General features: G+C 34.6%; 1 protein-coding gene across 4 annotated transcripts in view; it reads right to left on the minus strand.

Annotated features, from left to right (window-relative positions):
- Positions 1-7,602: 7,602 nt before the first annotated feature.
- Ih (hyperpolarization activated cyclic nucleotide gated potassium channel Ih) overlaps positions 7,603-20,291 on the minus strand; it is a 229,189-nt gene continuing 216,500 nt past the window's right edge. Inside the window, exons 25-26 of one of the 4 annotated variants that reach the window (XM_080146939.1) lie at positions 14,177-14,284; positions 7,603-9,031 (exon numbers count right to left, since the gene is read on the minus strand). In XM_080146939.1, the coding sequence (XP_080003065.1) occupies positions 8,431-9,031; positions 14,177-14,284 (709 nt within the window). In that variant the 3' untranslated portion in view covers positions 7,603-8,430. The remainder of the gene's footprint in view (positions 9,032-14,176; positions 14,285-20,291) is intronic. The other 3 variants (XM_080146931.1, XM_080146948.1, XM_080146955.1) reach the window with 3 other exon arrangements.

The following is a 20,291-nucleotide window of genomic DNA, read 5'->3' on the forward strand; positions in this document are numbered from 1 at the left end:
TGATATTTTCCGCACTCTGTTGCGCTACCCGTGAATGGCGCTCTGTGTGTCCGATCGCTAGCCCCACACTACAGACGGACTTAGTCTAGTGTGGGTAGGAAGGGGGAAGCGCGTGAGGGGACGGGGGTAACTCCGTCCGTTTCCCCTGTGAGGGAGGGAGGTAACTGTGTGCTGGTATAATAGTGCCTTTTCTTCTTAATCCTAGGCTTATCTATTATATCACCCTGATTGTATTTGCCTTCAATGGAGAGGGGCTCCTCCCTTTCCCTTGGAATAAGGGGTGTATTGTTGTTGTGCTATAGGCTTGAGGTGATTTGATTGTATATCAGGGTCTTTATTATATTACATCTAGCTTCTATTTTTGTCCTTATCACAATTGCATAACAGATTTGTTTACCAACTCTGTTCTATTTTTAGCTGTTATCACAATACACAATAATCCAAGCCTGTTCTATTCTTAGATTTATCACAACACAACAATTTGTTTGCCAAGCTTTGCTCATAAATCTATTGTTTGGCCATAACACCAGGGTGGTAATCCCTGCAATGTAACATAATATCTGTTTTTTCTAGATGGGTGGCTGCGTTGTAGCCTCTCAGGATACTTGGAGTTGACGTAGTTTTTCTCTGTTCTGGTGCACTACACTCGTATGTTGGCTCGCAGCTTGCAGCTATGTGGCGTGTTTCAGCCTATCGGCGGCAGGGAATGTCCCGTCCTGCTAGCGCCGCTTGCAGCTATGTGGCGTGTTTCAGCCTATCGGCGGCAGGGAATGTCCCGTCCTGCTAGCGCCGCTTATCCAAATCCAGCTGATGGCGGCAGGGAATGTCCCGTCCTGCTAGCGCCACTGGTTCGGATCCTGCTATCTCTTGCAGTAAAATTGGCCTATTTTCAGCCGTTTACACTTATTTGGCTTGTTTCAGCCGGTCCGCAGGCCTGTTTCAGCCCTTTTGGCGCTCAATTCTCCGTTAGATATCAGCGCTGCTCGCGGTTATTCATCAAATTTCGCTGTCTCGCTTCCACAACTGCCGGATGCAGAGTTAAACTTTGCTGTCCAGGGTGGGTAATTCAGGTTGCTTGCGTCAGTTTTGCCAGATTCACTGCTGGGAGTACCTTAGCCTCAGATGCGCGTCTGCTCTACACTTGTGGTTCGCCGTAATCTCACACAGCTGTCACCAAAGTTGTGGTATCCGCCTAGGGTAAATGGCAGACACCAGAGTTCGAATAAAGACTACGGCAGTGTGAACAGACGTGGACACCTTACTATAGAGAAGCTACGCTTCTCTAGCATTCACTAGACAAGAATCAACATCTATTTCAGTTGTCACTTTATTGAAGGGTTAAAGGATACTAAAGCTATATACAACAAACAATAACTACATGGATAGGAATAAATGATCATAACATAAAAGCATTATAATACATATACAATAGTCAGTTTGGGCAATCATGATTCCCCATCCCTGGAAAGGGTGGGGGGAATTAGGAATACAGTTAACCATAATATAAATACAGATGGATTAGGAATAAAGATAGTTAAAGATAAATCATACAGTAAAACATAGATAATTGCAATGGTTAGGTAGATGGCTATCCCTGTCTGGGGCAGGCAGGATAGCCCATGGAGCAGCACAATAGGTAGATAAGCATAGAGGGGTTGAGTGGTAGGTCTGGGTACTAAAGAGGGAAGGTTTGATGATTACTTGTGACAACAACAGTCTGTGTGGGGGTGATTCTATCAGGTGAGGGCAGGTTTAGATCCTTTATCCTCAGGGTTGAGGTGGTGCTGATAACTTGGTGGTTGAAGGGGAAGGTTCCGGTGCTTAAGATGGGAGAGGGAGGGGTAACACCCCTCCCTCCATTTGCAGGACAACTGGGAGATGAAATCAGTACCGTTATCTAACATATTTTCAGGTGGCTTTATAATTGTAGAATAACAGGATTTAGCTAGGTGCGTAGCATCACTATAATGTCTTGGTTTCTGCATGGTCCAGAGCTGCCGCATACCACAATAGCACAACCTACCTCTTTTTTTCTTAACATAATTATTTGCATTGAAAATTATAGTATTTTAATGTATTTTGAGATAACTCGAATAAAAATTTAACATTGGTTTTCAACCCACCAGCAGTTTTCACACAACCTACTTGATGTAGCATCGCCTCTTAAGGGGCGATTCGCCGTATTTTAAAAGTTATTTTTGAGAGGCTATTCTAGGTTAAGTTAGGTTAGGTGATTGCCCCGCAGGGTTAGAGCCCCCCCCCCGCAGGGGCTATATCCAAAAATTCTATTATGATGAGCGAAAAAAAAACTAAAATTTTCAATATTAATTAAAAATAGAATATACCTAAATAATTGATTTCTTGATATCAGCAAAGCATTTGATTCATTGCCAATTTATAAATCCAACCAAAAGACAATTATTAAAGCCAGTTATCTTAAAATACACTGTTAACATATTCATACTTATGATGTCTTATAGAAAGCCTTTTTATTACATTCACATGCAGTCATTTTTGGTCTTTTGATGAAATGTCTTGATTGAATTAAGGTACGGCGTTTTCTTTATATAGATACATTTTTAACAGTTTATATAACAAGAAAGAATAAATTTGAATATCTATTCTCGTTGTACACAAAGTATTTTTTCACATTTGTAGTATTTTCAAGGAAAAATTGAAGGTAATAATACATTTTTATAAGTTATTATCTTACTTTAAAATTGATTTAAGTAAAACTTTATATTTTAACTAGCGGCTTCGCCCCTAGAGGCCTCTAGGGGCACTTAAGAGTGGGGAGTTAATCCAAAAAACTATTTTTTTTTTATTTAGATTTTAATAGTTATAAACCTTCCCGGGACCTATGAGAACTACCTTGTTAAGGAGAACCCGATCGGTTCAGTGGTTAGCGATATCCCTCTGTACAAAGAAACAAATAGACAGACAGACAAAAATCGTTCCACTTTGTGTTTTAGATATTTTTTTGTATTGCCAAAAAATAGTCAAAATTATAATTGAAAAAAAAGAATGCAAAAATGTTAGTTAAAAACTTCAAATTGCTAATCAAGAGAATATCAAAATACAAAACAGAAAATGTTAAAAACTATTTTTTTCTCTTATATTATATTTCTAAAGGGTTGTACAAAATTAAATTTTTTAGAAAAACGTGTTTTATGTTTGGGGCTTAATTTGTTAGAAAAGTTATATATACATCGGTTCCATTGGAATTCAGTCCACACGGGATTCAACCCACGGAATTCAGCCCAGCGGGATTCAACCCAAAGGGATTCAGCCCACACGGAATTCAGCCCACACAGGACTCAACCCACGGAATTCAGCCCACACGGGATTCAACCTACGGAATTCAGTCCATACGGGACTCAACCCACGGAATTCAGTCCATACGGGACTCAACCCATGGAATTCAGCCCAATATATATATAAAATTACCAGTTTAAAAAAAAATTAAATTTGAGAACAAAATTTTTAGACAAAAAGTTTTTTTTCAAGTTTTGAAAAAAGTTAATGTAAATTTATTTTTAAAAAATTTTCTTATAAAATATGCTATAAAAAAAATAGAGAACAAAAATTATTTTCTAAAATTTTGTTCTCAAATTTGAAAAAAAATATTTTTTAAAACTGAGAATTTTATATATATATATAAGATCAACTGAAAATAGTTGCCGAATGTGTACGCAGTTTCCTGGGTGTTTCCTCATCCTAGCTCAATATTTACTACTAGCTACAAATCTTCAAACTTCCCTTAAAAAAATCAAAATTTGAATGTATAAACGATTTATACATTATACATTATAAATTTGAATTTTTTAAATTTTGATTTTTTTTTTGAAGTTTGAAGCTTTTTTAGCTAGTAGTAAATATTGAGCTAGGATGAGGAAACACTCAGGAAACTGCGTACACATTCGGCAACTATTTTCAGTTCATCATATATAATGGGTTGAATCCCGTGTGGACTGAATTCCGTGGGTTGAGTCCCGTATGGACTGAATTCCGTGGGTTGAGTCCCGTATGGACTGAATACCGTGGGTTGAGTCCCGTATGGACTGAATTCCGTGGGTTGAGTCATGTTTGGGCTGAATACCGTGGGTTGAATCCCGTGTGGGCTGAATACCGTTGGGTTGAATCCCACTGGGCTGAATTCCGTGGGTTGAATCCCGTGTGGGCTGAATTCCAATGGAACCATATACATCTACGCCATGACTCGTATCGATGGAAACTCCATCGATACGAGGGTGCGGCACATAAATCCGGACTTTTTTTAAACGGCCATAGCGCGTAGACTACTTGACCAATCAGGACGTTTGACCCCACTATGAAAAGCTTAGGTAATGATCTTTTTACCCATAAAAATCTTTGGACGATGTAGGACGTGTACTACTAGCTGGCAGCGCATATGTTCAACTAGGCAAATTCGAAGTGCGCAGGTTGCTCATGAAACTTGCTGAAGGTACTGTTAGATACATAAGTTAGGTACTAGAAATTACTAGAGTTCTTTTTTTAAGTTTGCCTGGCCGTAGTACTCCGGCAAATTGACACGTGGCAGATTGTAAGATGTTAAAAACGATAAAAATCTTAAAAATTTCACGATTCTCGTCTACAGGGGCCCATATGGAACCTTGAATCTCATTTTAGACTATGGGTTGCGCTGACGACCCTTGCTAAATCTTCATGCCATTTCCAAAAAGGTATAAAACTTTGTTCTAGCTCAACTGTAGCCCAGATAAGAGCCGCCGTGTCGAAGGGTTAATTGAAAGATGGGAATTTAGATCCTGCGGTTACTCACGTCCCTAAGGAAATGTTGCCTCCTAGCAGCCCAGATCTTAATCCATTAGACTATTTGACCCACAGCTACTTTGAAGCATGCACCAATAGACGTGCCTATACCACAAAGACCTCCCCCATTGCCACTATCAAGGAGAACTTCTCTAGTTTGTACGGGAACATGGTGGCCAGGGCCTGCAGGCGGTTCAGGGGGCGGCTAGGGGCGGTAATTGGGGCTGTCGGCGATTTTATTGAATAATCTAATAGTCATATACCTATTTTGCCTCTCAGTTTTTAAAATTCGATAAAATCTTTAAAATTGACAATTTTATGTTCGTTTGTTTACAAATTAGAAAAAGTCCGGATTTATGTGCCGCACCCTGTATATATATCTTGGTATCATTCAATAATCTTCAAAATAAACTTACAATAAAAATAATATATATAATAAAATTTGATATAAACAATAATGCAATGAAATTTAAATCTAATATTTTAAAATAAAATTTGGAATGTATAGAACTTTAAATAAATTTTTTAATATTAATGTTATATAATTTAAAATTTAAAACTACGAAACAAATTTAAAATATGCTTTTTTTATACTATACAATAAATGGTAACATTTATAAATAAAATATGTCTTTATCAAAGCGAAGCTGTTCTATAATTAGGGTCGGTCCGTACGTCCGTAACGGTTAGCGCTTTTCATTAATTTAGGTATGTTAGAATTGTCCTATCGATTCCTGTAATAGTTAGGTACGATTTAGAAAGCTTAGCATTTCTATAATAATAACCAGAATGTCCGTACGTCCATTTTAACATGTTGATTTTTAACGTTTTTAACAACAAATCTTTATGCATTATAATTAATTATCCGATTGATCTGATTATTGAAATACTGATTCCTAGGACAACAATGTACAATGTTATTAGCGAATCATCTCTATAATCAAGTCCTAAAAATGTAAGTATGTACTTAAACATTATCCTGCATGTAGCAGCTTTTTAACAAATTTACTTACAATTTTGTTTCGAATTCTATGCATTTATATTCTGATTATTCAGTTCTGACACTCAACAAGTGTTAATGTTCGTTTGTCCTGCTTTTTCAAAGCTTTGCTTTTATGGATGTTGTCATCCTTGTTTCTACATAATTCAAGAACAACTATGTTTGAAAGAAGCGCAGCAATACAAATTTCAGATAATAACAAGGATCTTAAATAGCAGATGAAATTAACGGACGTACTGATATAACCTAATTATAAAGAAGATTCGCTACTATAATAATGTTTTCTTATTTACCACAGCTACTGGAAGCTAATAATGAAATATTTTTTTTTGGCAGGAGAAATTTTCTACAACATTTCACATTTCAAATCAAGAAATTAACTTAAAAATAAGCAGAAAAAAATTCAGAAAGTAATTTTAGTATAGTACTTTTCGTGACAACTCCTCTTAAGGGGCGTTTCGTCTAATTTTTAAAGTACCTTTTAATAGGTTAATTTAGGTTAGGTTAGGTGATTGCCTCGTAGGGTTGGGCAATCGGCCCCGTAGGGTTAGAGCCCCCTGCAGGGGCTAGAAACAGGAGAAAGTCTACTGTGAAAATACGACGAAAAGCCCCTTAAGAGGCGTTGTCACGAAAGGGACTACACCCTATTCTTTTAATATCACTACAGTACAAAAAGTTGAACTGAACCGCCACGCCTTTTCTTTGAAACAACCAAGATATCTTGCAGAGTACAAAAAACAATCAAAAAACAAAACCTTATTTTATACGTAACTGGACAAAGTGTCTAAAAAATCAGCCATGTGACGTCATAAAAATAAGGGATTATCCTTTTCCTTTTTAGGGGGTTTCTTTCCCCACTTCACATGGCTGATTTTTGAGACACTTTGTCCCACTACATATTCAAGGCTTAATACAATGTCTAATGTGATATTATTAACATTTCAATATAATTATTTTTTTCAGGAAATGCGCCAAAGGCAGCCTAATTTATGGTCTGATTGTGCCATAATGATACTTGACAAGACTTTTTAATTGTATTAAGTTATGGCGTGTTACATTAAATAAACTATAATAGTTAATCCTCGCATTGTATTATAAACAGCTTTCTGCGGATATGAAATGTACAATTATAGATCTTTAGATTGTACATTTTTATCCTAATATATAAAGAAGTAAGCGTTTTTTGTCTGTCCCGAAGGATCTCGCTAACCGCTGAATCGATATGGTTCTCCTTAACAATAAAGCTTCTTATAGGTCCTGGGAAGGTTTTAAACTATTTTTGGGGAGGGTGTCTTCACCCCCCTCCTCCCTCCAAAATATTTTTTACTCTTTTGAAACTCAAATTTAAAATGGACGAGGTCGAATTTTCCCCCTCCACCCCTAAGTGCCCCTAGAGGATTCTAGGGGTGTAACCGCTAGTATTCGTAGAAAGCTGGATATAATACATAGACGTCCAAGGGGGGGGGGTAATGGGGCGATTACCCCCACCAAACGATTTTGGGGGTGCCGTAGGCACTCCCAATTTTTTTTTCATTTTACCCCCCCCCCCCATTTAAAATTTACCCCTACCCTGGGGGTGCCGTAGTCACCCCCAACAATTTAGGAGGGGGTAAATACCCCCCCCCCCCCCCAAAATAAAAAATCTGTAATAAAAAAGATTTTTGCGCGCTTCGCGCGCATTTTTTATACTATATATTTAATAAAATTTAAATTACCCCCCCAAAAAATTTTACCCCAGGGGTAAATTTTTTTGGGGGGGGGGGTAAACTAAATTTACCCCTGCCAACAGATTTCAGGGGGGGTAATTACCCCCCCCCCCCCCAAGCAAATTTTACCCCCGGGGTAAAAATTTTTTTTTCGGGGGGGGGTAAAAAAAATTGCGGCGCGCTTCGCGCGCCATTTTACCCCCCCCCCAAAAAAAAGCTTGGACGCCCCCGATATAATACGATGCTAGACATATTTTTTCGTTTGGATGAGAACCGGTTCTAATCCACCACTATTAATCGGTTTCGAATGAATACGAAAAATAAGATTATAAGATCTATAGAATATGCCCTTTAAATGTTAAATTATACTATTTACATTGCACGAAACATAACTTTATAACTATATATGCAAAATAAAGATATGCTTTTGATTAAATGTCAAAGAAAAATACTCATTATCGTAAATATCTTTTTATTTATTTGAGTATCATATAAAAACGTGCTTTAATCTAAACCTTTACTACTTTAAATATAATAGTATATAGGTTGTTTAAGGGAAATTTCAGTATTTCAAATGTCACAGAAAGATAGAATTTCTTTATGCATATTTTAAGAAAGATTATGGTTATCAACTACTTTTGTACATTTTCTAATAAAACAGCTTTTTTAAAATAAATGCTATTATTAATTTAAATGAAAACAAATGCAATTTTAAGTCATAAAAACTTTAATCATTATTTTAAATAAATTTGATATATTTCTATAAACTACTATTACATTTTTTTGCCATTTTAGTGACATTAACAAAGCCATGGTTAGGCCTTTAAACTTACCTGGTGTCACGTGATAAACTTACCTGGTGTCACGTGATAAAAATGGCGGGATAACATCGACAACTACAATTGATATATTTATTATAATATGTATACATATTTATGACTGGGAAGCTAATTTCTGACTATACTGATCACTAATTCCAGTAGAAAAATGTCTTGACACGTTTTTGCCGCTGGCAGGGCCACTGTTGACCGCCCGCTCACTACCTTCACTGCCGCCGCAGTGGCCCGCCCTGTCGGCGGCCATAGTCGCCATCTCCATGGCGGGACATAGGTCCGAATTTTTGGCTTCTTTGCTAGCAGAGGTGCTTGCACCAGCAGTGCTAGTATTATTGCCGCTACCGCTACATTCCGCATATGGCGGCGGCGGATTTGTCGGAATTTGCTCCTTGTTATTAGCCGCTCTGTTTGGATATTTAAAGTCTTGAATTTGACGGTTATCGTTCGGATTATCCTTTGATATTGTTTGCTGTAAAATAGTGTTATAAAATCCGCCAACAAACTGCCGCTGCTGGCCGGTGAACCTGTCCTGATCAGCCGGCTGCTGCCTCTCCAGGCAGATCTCTGACCTGCTGTGGTTGAGACTCGGCTGGTTGGAGGAGGGTGGGCCGAGGTGGCCCTGGGACAAGGCGCGAGGGATCTCACTAAACTTGGCGTTAATGATCATCCTGGACAGGTGCGAGAGGTTCGAGTTTTTCCTGCAGCAATAAACAGATTTTAAGTTTTATTTTTAATTGAGCTTAATGACGGACATACAGACAATAGGTAGTAGATTATTTTCCATTACGCAGCAGACAAAACCAAGTTTTCAAATCTATTAGACAGTTAAATGCTATTGGTCAGGGGATTCTTCACAAAAACTCATTATAGCTGCTGAGAAATTCCCGTTTCCCCCCATATACTAATTTCCTAACGGATATATAGTTGGGCTCGGCAGCCGTTCCTCAGCCGTGAAAAAGCCTTAACTTAAAAAAAATTAGCCAATGAGAGGTCACTATAAATTTTACCATTGGTCAATAACAGCCTCTCATTGGCTAATTTTTTTTTGTTACGTCATAATCAGTCAGACACTATTACTGTGTTCTAATTTTACGATTTTACTGGGGCTTACAAGCGGTTGACGCACGACTGCCGAGCCCTGATATATGTAGGCATAGATAATTTGAATTATTCATAGACTAGACTAATGTATTAGTTGCTTATTTTAATTACTTACTGTTAAACTTAATGTAACACATTTAACTAAATCTTAATTATCCTAATTTTCACAATGCTTTTGGTCATAAATAAAATTCTTAGGTTTTTTTCAAAGCCTTTATTATTTAAACCAAATGATTATTTGTAAAGAAAGGAAGAAAAATAAGATATCCTATATTTTTAAAAGCGAAGCTTTTCTATAATTAGAGTTGGTCCGTCCGTCCGGAACTGATAGCTCTTTTCGTTAATTTAAGCATGTTAGAGTTGTCCTATCGTTTTCACACTTTGCAGGGTGGTTCCTATAGTAGTTAGGTACAATTTCGAAAGCGTAGCAACTTTATAATCAATATCAGAATGTCCGTACGTCCATTTTAAAAATGTCAATTTTTAACTTTTATAACAACAAATTTGTATGTGATATTATTATCCGATTGATCTGATTTTTGGAATTCTAATTCCTAGGACAACAAAGTACAATGTCATAAGCGAAGCATCTCTATAATCAAGTCCTAAAAATGTAAGTAAGTCCCTAAACATTATACTGTATTTTAGCAGGTTCTAACAAATTTACTTTTAATTTTTTCGACTTTTATATACTGATTAATGAGTTTTGACACTCTACAAGAGTTAATGTTTGTTTGTCCTACCGTTTCAGAGCTTCGCTTTTATTAATGTTGTCAACCTTGTTATTTATTATTACATTCTATTAGTAGTAAAAAAATTAACAAGATATTTTTTCCCACTTTAGGTTAGGTTTATACATATTTTGTGGATAGAGCTAATTTCTGAGATTGGATTGGTGAATAAATCTTGTATAATATTCTATTGCGGAAATGTGTAGATGCAGGGATCTAAAGGGATAAGACAACGGCTGATAAATCCATTTACATCCACGGTAATGGTTCACAAAATTATCCCTTCTGTAGATTAAAATTTGTGATTGAAACGTTTGAACACTTAACTTTGAATCTACCAATTTAAATTCACTAAAGAGTTCATACTTGTTAGGCCAACGATAAAAATTGGCCTATTATTGGTCATTTGTATTGTATGACGTAATTTTTTAGGCACTACAAATGAATCTTTGTCTTCTTAAAAATCACTAAAAAAGCATAAATGATAAAAATAATGAAAAATGCAGTTCTCAACATTAATCTTTGAAAGTTTAATAAGAAAAAAATCTTTTAATTAACTTTCTTTCTAACAATCTTACAGAACATTCATATAAAAACAAGGATGACAACATCCATAAGTAGCGAAGCACAAAAAATCATGGATGGATTGGTAATACATACAAGTAGATTAAAAGTGTATTTGAAAAGATTTATTGGAGAAAATAAACATGAAACCTTGTTTTATAAGTAAATTACATAAAAGATGCTCATAACAATGGGAAAAATTATTTAGATACTGATATCCCAAAAAGTTTAAAAATTGGACCAAAAACACCAAAGATATGGTGAAATATGTAAAACATATAAAAATAGCCAAATACCTACTAATAGGCAGTCTGACCGCCATGGTTGTTTTCTTAAAACGAAAGGAAATTTAATTTCTATATCCCTAACTTTAAAAATTTGGAAAATCGGACTATATATATAAGAGAAATTGAAAAATAAGGGGAAAAATTAAAAATAGCCAAAAACCTGCACAAAGGCAGTCTGACTGTCATGGTTGTTTTCTTTAAAGGACAGGAAATTTAATTTTGATATCTATAACTGAAAAAATTTTGGAAATCGGACCATAAACACCGAAGATATGGAGAAAAATGTGAAAAATACAAAAAATAGCCTAAAACATGCTAAAAAGCGGTCCGACCGCCATTGATGTTTTATAGTTAATTATGCTCCTTAGAAATAGAAGTGTTGTCAAAAAATTTCAGCATTCTATCTTTTATAGGAGCTGAGTAAATCTCATTTCCCCCATAGCGTTACGGACTGACTGACGGACAAAGTGAATTATAGAGTAGCTTCGCTTCTATCAAGGAAAAACTTGTTCATAAGTAGCGCAACAAATATATAAATATAGCTGTGTAACCAGACAACTAACCCCTGTTGGGGACCTTTTTCGTCTGCTAGCAAATTTCTTTCTGCTCTTTTGTAACGACTTGGCTGTGTTGATATTCCCGACATTATTGGTTGATTTTCAAGGACCCAATCGAAAGTCTACACAGGGACCTCGGGGTGGGGACATACAGTTATTTAACCCCTGTCAATCTCTAATAGTTTAAGAAAAAGAGTTATATTTAGGAAATCTCGCAAATGCTGAGGTTAGACTGTAGAATGAAAAATTGATGCACATCCCCAATGATGATACACAAAATTACCCCTCCAGTAAATTTAAATTAGTGATTGAAACTTTTGGACACTCAACTTAATTAACCAGCCTACCAAAGTTCATTAAAGTCCCCAAAGTCGTTAAGCCAACGAATAAGAAAACGTTATTTGGGGACCAGTGTAATAAACAGTCCATTCACTGGGTGATCACTCTACAGAGACTTAAAGTAGACTATACCAATCTAACAAAAAGATAGAAGGTCAAAAAGACGGTCTGACATACCCTATGTATAGATTAGCTGCTCATCAAATAAATCTTTTCTTTTTATCATTTTCATTAAGAGGATATTCTGTAATTTTATTTGGTCTTCTGCTATAAGGATAATTTAAACATTTCTTTCCGTACAAAATGTAAAACATTCGGGTATAGTCACTTTCGTTGCAATGCCTCTTAAGGGGCGTTTCGTCGTAATTTTAAAGTAGCTTTTTATAGGTTATTTTATGTTAGGTTAAGTTGGGTTATGTGCTTGCCCCACAGGGTCTAAAAATAGGGGAAAAGCTAAGAGGCGTTGCCACGAAAGTGACTATACCTAAAAATTCTTTTTATCAGCGAAGCTACTCTATAGTTCACTTTTCTGCACGTTCGTTCGTCAATCAGTCTGTAACGCTATGAAGGAGATGAGATTTTAAGAGGAACTTAAATATTTTTTATCTTTCATATGGCACATTATTTACGAAAAAAACATTTTTCTGCATGAGGTCTCAGATTTTGATAAAAACTTCCAGTCCCCTTCATTTGGTCATAAAACTAAGGGCTGGGTGATTTTTAACCTTTTTAATCCATTTAAAGTCCGATTTTTCGCGCATTTTCTCACTGTGGTGTTTTCACAATGAAAAAAAGGCATTTTTTCATGATTTTCAAGTTTAAAATTTTTACATTAATTTTCAACTTACAGACATGTTTTATATATCAAATTTATCCCCCAGATGGGTACAATATAGAATTTGTCTTTAAAATCACAAAAATCATGAATTACAGGGTGTCCTAAGAAAAATGTCAAAACAGGTTTTTTAAACTTTTGACACTGTCAGGAAACGAAGTTTGCCCATTTCTTGCCTAGAGAGTGAATATCATCCATTTTACAACACATATGAAGTAAATTTGGCGTGGTAACTCCAAATTTGGACACCTGAGAAATTTTTGAAACACCCTGTAAAAGTGATTTTTGCGTCTGTAGAGCTAAAAATTGGTCCAAATTGATTATTTTTTTCAAATTAGCATACAAAGTATCTAAGTGTGTTAGGCCATAGTGTTTTCTGACCAGATTACAATTTTTATATTTTTTGGACACCCTGTATTTTCAAAAAAATGAGAAATTTTTTTTTGTTTTTTTAAATTTTTTTTTGTTTTTTTAAGTTACCTAAAACTGTCATATAGATACAGATTTTGACTAATAACAATAATATTTGCCTATTTTACAAATTTACACACTTTTGGGACACCCTGTGCATGTTTTTAAAAAATGGTGGTTTTTGCCCCTTTTTGGGGGGAAGGGGTCATTTTAGGGCCAGAGACTATTTCTTCATTTTTGTACAACTTTTCAAGGCACATAATTTGTTATTTATACATCAACCGCCTCCGGCGAACCGTTTTGCCGTTATTTACCGCCAAAGGCGGAATTTTGACCTTTTTTTACCATTCTCGAGGTTTTAACGGGCATTTTTGGTAAGAAGGCGTTGATTTATCTAAATCACTCTGAAATACTTTTATTTAGGCTATTTTATTTACTAAATTTCATGTGAAATAAATTTTTTTGTATATACAACCCATTTTTGTCAAAAGGAATTTTAAATGGACGTGATTTATGTTTCTTTTATTACTAATGTTGTATCAATTATTAATATTATATTCACTTCATTCACTTGTTTTAACAATTGAAATCCATCTTGACGAAAAACGGTTAGATGCACAAAAATTTCTACTTCACATGAAATTTAGTAAATAAAATAGCCTAAATAAAAGTATTTCAGAGTGATTTTGATAAATCAACGCCTTCTTACCAAAAATGCCCGTTAAAACCTCGAGAACGGTAAAAAAGGTCAAAATTCCGCCTTTGGCGGTGAATAACGGCAAAACGGTTCGCCGGAGGCGGTTGATGTATAAATAACAAATTATGTGCCTTGAAAAGTTGTACAAAAATGAAGAAATAGTCTCTGGCCCTAAAATGACCCCTTCCCCCCAAAAAGGGGCAAAAACCACCATTTTTTAAAAACATGCACAGGGTGTCCCAAAAGTGTGTAAATTTGTAAAATAGGCAAATATAATTCCTTCTAAAAATTAAAAATTAACATTAAAATCTGTTTGTTTGCCTGGGTGAATGTTTAGCTTCAGCTATCAAAGATTCCAGACTGCCATCTCCTTTGGTCAAGGAGTTCACTATTGCATTCACGGCCTGGCAATCAGACTCAAGATTTTCCCTGAAAATATAATTATTATCAAATTAGAGAAAAACAATAGAGGTTAAATAACTGTATTTCCCCGCCCCGAGGACACTCTACGTTCAATTGGGTCTAGTAAAATCAATCAATAGCATCGGGAATATCAACACAGGCAAGAGCAGAAAGCAATTTGCTAGCAGACGTAAAAAAATAGCCTACGCTTAAAATATATTCTTAATATTTTTATAAATGAAAAAAATAACCTTTTTATCTTAGTTGAAAGTATCAAAAATGACTTTTGATATGCACTGAAAAAGTTTAAAATTCGACATTGAAAAAAATCTTTCAATCGATCCATATTTTTATCAATTTATTGCATAAAAAGAGAACTTTTCTTCAAAGTTAGGACATTTGATGCAAAACAAAATATTTCAAAGAGCCATTTTTTTTCTTTGTCAAAAGTCATATCAAAAAATGAAAGTTTTTGCAGGAATTGGCAGCCGCCTGTTTTTAGGATAATTCGGTTGCAGCTTCGTCTTTGGAATTTAGAAGAAAATTAATGTTGTAAAAAAACGGCTTTTATATGAAAAATTTTGACTTTTTTTTGCTGCTACAGCTTTGGCAATTGCCACTTTTCAGAACTGCGAGATTGACTATGGACCCTTTGAGGTCTTGTCAAAACTGTGGCAATGAGCAAATGTGGCTGCCGAGCCCTGGAGCTTTGTTAAAAGCGAAGCTTTTCTATAATTAGGGTCGGTCCGTACGTCCGTAACGGTAAGCTCTTTTAAACAGGTTAGAATTGTCCTATCGATTTCAAACTTTAAAATTATCCCGTATATCTAATTTTTTGAATACTAATTCCTATTACAACAGGGTACAATGTTATAAGCGAAGCATCTCTATAAACAAGTCCTAAAAATGTAAGTATGTCCTTCAACAGTATCATCTATTTATGCAGTTTTGCAACAAAATTACTTACAATATTGTTTGTACTTATGCATTAATATTCTGCTAATTCAGTTCTGACAAGTATTAATGTTAGTTTGTCCTTCCATTTCAGAGCTTCGCTTTTATGGATGTTGTCATCCTTGTTATGCTAGAAATAGTTTAACTTTTACAATGCATTTTCTTGGTTGCACATCTAGAATTCATCAATGTTGAGATAAATATTATTGGATTTATTATTACTTGGATCTTTCACCAGATTATCATGTACTCTAATAAAATGAAACTTGCAGCAGGCTACACGACCCTCTTCCACCCCATTTACCCTATCCCCACTCCACCTACTGGATGATCGAACTAACCAATAAGTAATGTCCATGTTAGCAACCGAAGTCATAATAACCACGTATATTCTATATTCATTTAAATATTAGTTATTGATTATATTGAATACTTTTAAACTTAAACTTAAACAGGTGTTTTAAAGCAATAAATTTACTTAACAAGGATGACAGCTTCCATAAAAGCGAATCACTGAAACGGTGGAACAAACGGACATTAACACTTGAATAGTGTCAAAACTAAATAATCAGATTTTAAATGTATAAGAGTCGAAGCAAAAAAGTAAGTAAATTTGTTGAAAAACTTTCAGGATACAGGATAATATTTATGGACATACTTACATTTTTAGGACTTGATTATAGAGCTGCTAAGCTTTCTAAATCGTACCTAACTACTACAGGAATCGCCTTACAAAGTTTGAAATCAATAGGACAATTCTAATATGCCTAAATTAATGAAAAAAGCTATCCGATCCGGACGGACGGGCGTACGGACGGACGGACCGAACATCATTATAGAAAAGCTTCGCTTTTAAAAATACTCACAAAAGCCTTTAGCTTGTCTTTTATCCTTGTATTTTACATGACTTTTCAAGAATGGCTTCGGAACCGATACATAGCCGGTGGATAAGAACTGGGTTCAATCTTATAATTGTTCATTTGTATATCGGCGGAAAGCTGTTTATAATACGAGGCGTTAAAAGATATTTTATTAAATTGCTATGAAATTATTCTTTCTGTTTTAATGCGGCCTTGGTTTTAAACAAATTTTTAAACTTTAAATCATTATCTTGTGAGAAAACTTTTTCTGGAAAATTTCATTAATCATGAAGAAAAATAAGATAACATAACATGTAATATGTAAAAATTTGACACAATGTTAAACAAAAATGATATGTTCCAAAACCTCATAGCAAAATTTGTTTTGAATTAATATTCTAACGATCATAATAAGCAATAAAAATGTCTTTCCAGAACCAAAAAATAAGTTTTTAACATTCTGTGATTCATATGCAAACTTTAAAAATTACCATAGAAATTATACGTGAAATACAATCCTATTATTTAAAGTAGTAAGGTTTTTTTTTGTCTGTAACGAAGACTCTTGATTACAGTGTAGCTTTTCATAGGTCCTGTGAAGGTTTTTAACTATTTTAGGGGAGGGTACCACCACTCTCCCTAGAATAATAAAGTCCCAAGAAAAATGATTCCCATAAAATTTTTAAAACTAAAATTTAAAGTGGATTGGGTCGACTCCCCTCCATCATCAATGGTCACTAGAGGCCTCTTGGGGCGTAGACGCTAGTATACTTTTAAAGTTAAAAAAGTAACTGAATTTGACAGGGGCGTCCAAGCTTTTTTTTTTTTGGGAGGGGGGGGGGGAAGGGGTAAAATGGCGCGCGAAGTTCTGATACTCTACAAATGTCATTGTTCGTTTGTCCTTCCTCCTGATATAAGAGCTTCGCTTATATGGATGTTGTCATCCTTGTTCCCTATATGTTTTGTTTATCAAGCTTCACTTTTATGGATGTTGCCATCCTGATTGCTAGGGATTTAAAATCTAGTTGATTAAAAAATCCACCAAAATCTGACCAACTAAAGAATTATCGGAAAAGTATTATAAGGTTTTAGGAAGAAATCTTGGAATTATTTAGCTTTATACGAGAAGATATCTTTCACAATTTTATAAATATATATAATATTTTTTTAAAAGTAGGGTTCGAAACCGATTAATATCCGGTGGATTAGAACCGGTTCTTATCCATACGAAAAAATTATGTCTATTATATGTCGTATTATATCCAGTTTTCAACTTATATAAAAATGTACAATCATAAGAGAAATAAATATTGTTTCATATTCAAAAATATGAAAAAAGTTCCATAAAAATAATTTAATTCTAATATTCCTATTATATAAAGATTCAAGAAGTAAGCTTTTTTCTTTGTAGCGAAAGATATCGCTAACCGCTGAACCAATATGGTTCTCTTTTACAGGAAAGCTTCTTATATGTTCTTGGACGGTTTTTAACTATTTTGGGGGAGGGTATCACTACTCTCCTAATAAAAAAATATACTTCCCCTAAAAAAAATTTTAAACCCAAGTTTAATTTAATGGGATGGGGATCAATTTCCCCCCCCTCTCACTTTAGGTGTCCCTAGAGGCTTCTAAGGGAGTAGCCGCAAGCAGATTATAAAACAAAGAGAAATGTGAAAATTTTAAAAAATTCTTTGTAAAAAAATAATCAACTTTCGTATTATTTTATTACAATCCGCTTGCACAATACTAGTATTCAGAGAGAGAGGGGACAATGGGCTGTTTATTACACTGGTCCCCAAAGTTTTATAATAAAATTTTCTTATTCGTTGCCTTAACCACTTTGGGGACTTTTGAATTTTGTGAATTTTGATTGGATAGTTTAATATTTTGATTATTCTTGCGTTCCAACCCCTAATTTTAATTTTTGTATCATCATTGGGGACGTACATCAATTTATCGGCCATTGTCATATTCCTTTAGATCCCTGACTATTGTCAATGAAATATAAATGATATTTTGAATTTTGATTGGTTAGTTTAATATTTTGATTGTTCTTGCGTTCCAACCCCTAATTTTAATTTTTGTATCATCATTGGGAATGTACATCAATTTATCGGCCATTGTCATATTCCTTTAGATCCCTGACTATTGTCAATGAAATATAAATGATAAAAAGAAAAGGATCAACTGTGATTTTCAAGAAGCGAAGCTACTATATATGTGATTCTGTCTGTCTGTCTGTTTGTGATAGAAGAAGTGCAGATGACTCACTTTCCTTTAGACAAAGTTTCTCAAAAATAAGCCACGTGACGTCATATAAATGAGGGAGATGAGAGTAGAAGTTTCTATTTCAACAATTTACAATGTTAAAAGGTAGCATTTCTATAATCGAGACCTACAATTTTTTAGAAATTTTGCAACAAAACTGCTTACATTATTTTTAATACTTATGCATTGTCATTTTCCAAGTGTTAATGTTCGTTTGCCCAACCGTTTCAGAGCTTCGCTTTTACGGATGTTGTCATCCTTGTTTTTCTTGACGTAATATACTCGTCATTTCGTGGGAATGAAAAAAACTTAAAAGCAGAGACTTGACAAAAATATGATATTAATATCCTCTTAATTTCTTTCATTTCCATATCAATTTTGAATGATCTTATATAAAAAAAAACTCTAAATGACTTAGTTCTTTGAAAACTAATGTTTATTATCAGGGCAGTAAAATAAATATAGACAAAGAAATAAATTAAAGTTTTTAAAAAAGATGGATAATCCCTCATTTTTTGAACCACTTTGTCCAGCTACATTTATAAATAATTTTAATTATTTTTCTCGTATTCATTTGAATCTGGTGGATAGGAACCGGTTTTCATGAATACGAAAAAACTATGTCTAGCATCGTATTATATCCAGTTTTCTACGAATATAGAAATGTACAATCATAAGATTTTTTTAGCCGGTGACTTCGTCACCTCGGGGCTAAAAAAACTAGTTTTAATCTCATAATTGTACATTCTATATCCGCGGAAAGCCGTTTATAATACGATGCGAGAAATAACTATTCTGATCTTTAAAAAAGTAAAAAGATCACGCAACCTCTTAAAAGTACGTTTAAAAAGTAGTTAGATGTTTGTTTTGTGTCTGACGAAACGACCAAGCTAATATTGCTTGATTCACTTCTACAAGAGATGCAATTAATAATGAAGATTTTTATCTTTGAAATATATTTCGTTATGAAGCAGCAGTAGTTACTAATTTTTAAATGTTATGGTTGAGATAGATTTATAACTGTAAAAAGTGCTGACGAAAAAGGTCATTGAAAAAGGAAGGGAGGTAGTATCTGTATATACGTTATACAATATACATCTATACTATAGATCTGTTATTATCTGAAGAGCCATAGAGCATCTTTTTTTTGCCGTGAAGTAAGCTCTTGTCTTAAAAATGTAAACTCATCAAAAGAGATGTAATTCTTTGTATATTCTCAAATACATACGTCTCATTTCATATTATCTTCTATAATGCAAAGTAGATTGATGTCTGTCTGTCCGTCCGTCTGTCAATTAAGATATCGGTAACCACTGAACCGATTGGATTCTACTCTTCAGGGAATATATCTACTGGAACTGTGGTGGTTTTAGGATATTTTAGAGACACCCCTACCCCACCCCCCCCCAAAAAAAAACAAAAAATACCCCCCTCCCAATTTTTTAAGGCTGGTAATTAGAACTTTGGTGGTCGCTCCACAACAGGTACTTATTCTATTGTTTTTAATTACAGTCTTGAGGCAAAGCGCCAAGATGCTAGGAGCGAAGCTATAAGAATAGTTTTATAAAGCAAAGATACTCTACTGAGTTGGGTTGTCAGGCAATAATGTTAAATCGTGATGTTGTAGCTACTTTATAACAGTAGTAATGTCCCTAGAAGCCTAGGGGACATAAAGGTTTGGGGGGGGGGGGGGTATCCAACCCTCCTCCATATTCATTAAATTTTAAACAGTATTCAAAATTTTACTTTTGGAGGATAGAGATATCCTCCCAAAAAAAATAATTAAAAATCTTTACTGAACCTGCAAAAAAGCTTCACTGCAAAGGAAAAAAAAAATTGTTCAGCGAGATCCTTCGGTACAGACAAAAAAGCTTACTCTTTTATATAATAGGATAGTATGTAAGTTTTATATTCACTTTTTTATGCACATTTTAAAAACTGTTTAAAATTCA

The sequence above is a fragment of the Acartia tonsa genome, chromosome 2 (genome assembly GCF_053477335.1).
Source record: "Acartia tonsa isolate MP-2025a chromosome 2, ASM5347733v1, whole genome shotgun sequence".
NCBI lineage: Eukaryota > Metazoa > Arthropoda > Copepoda > Calanoida > Acartiidae > Acartia > Acartia tonsa.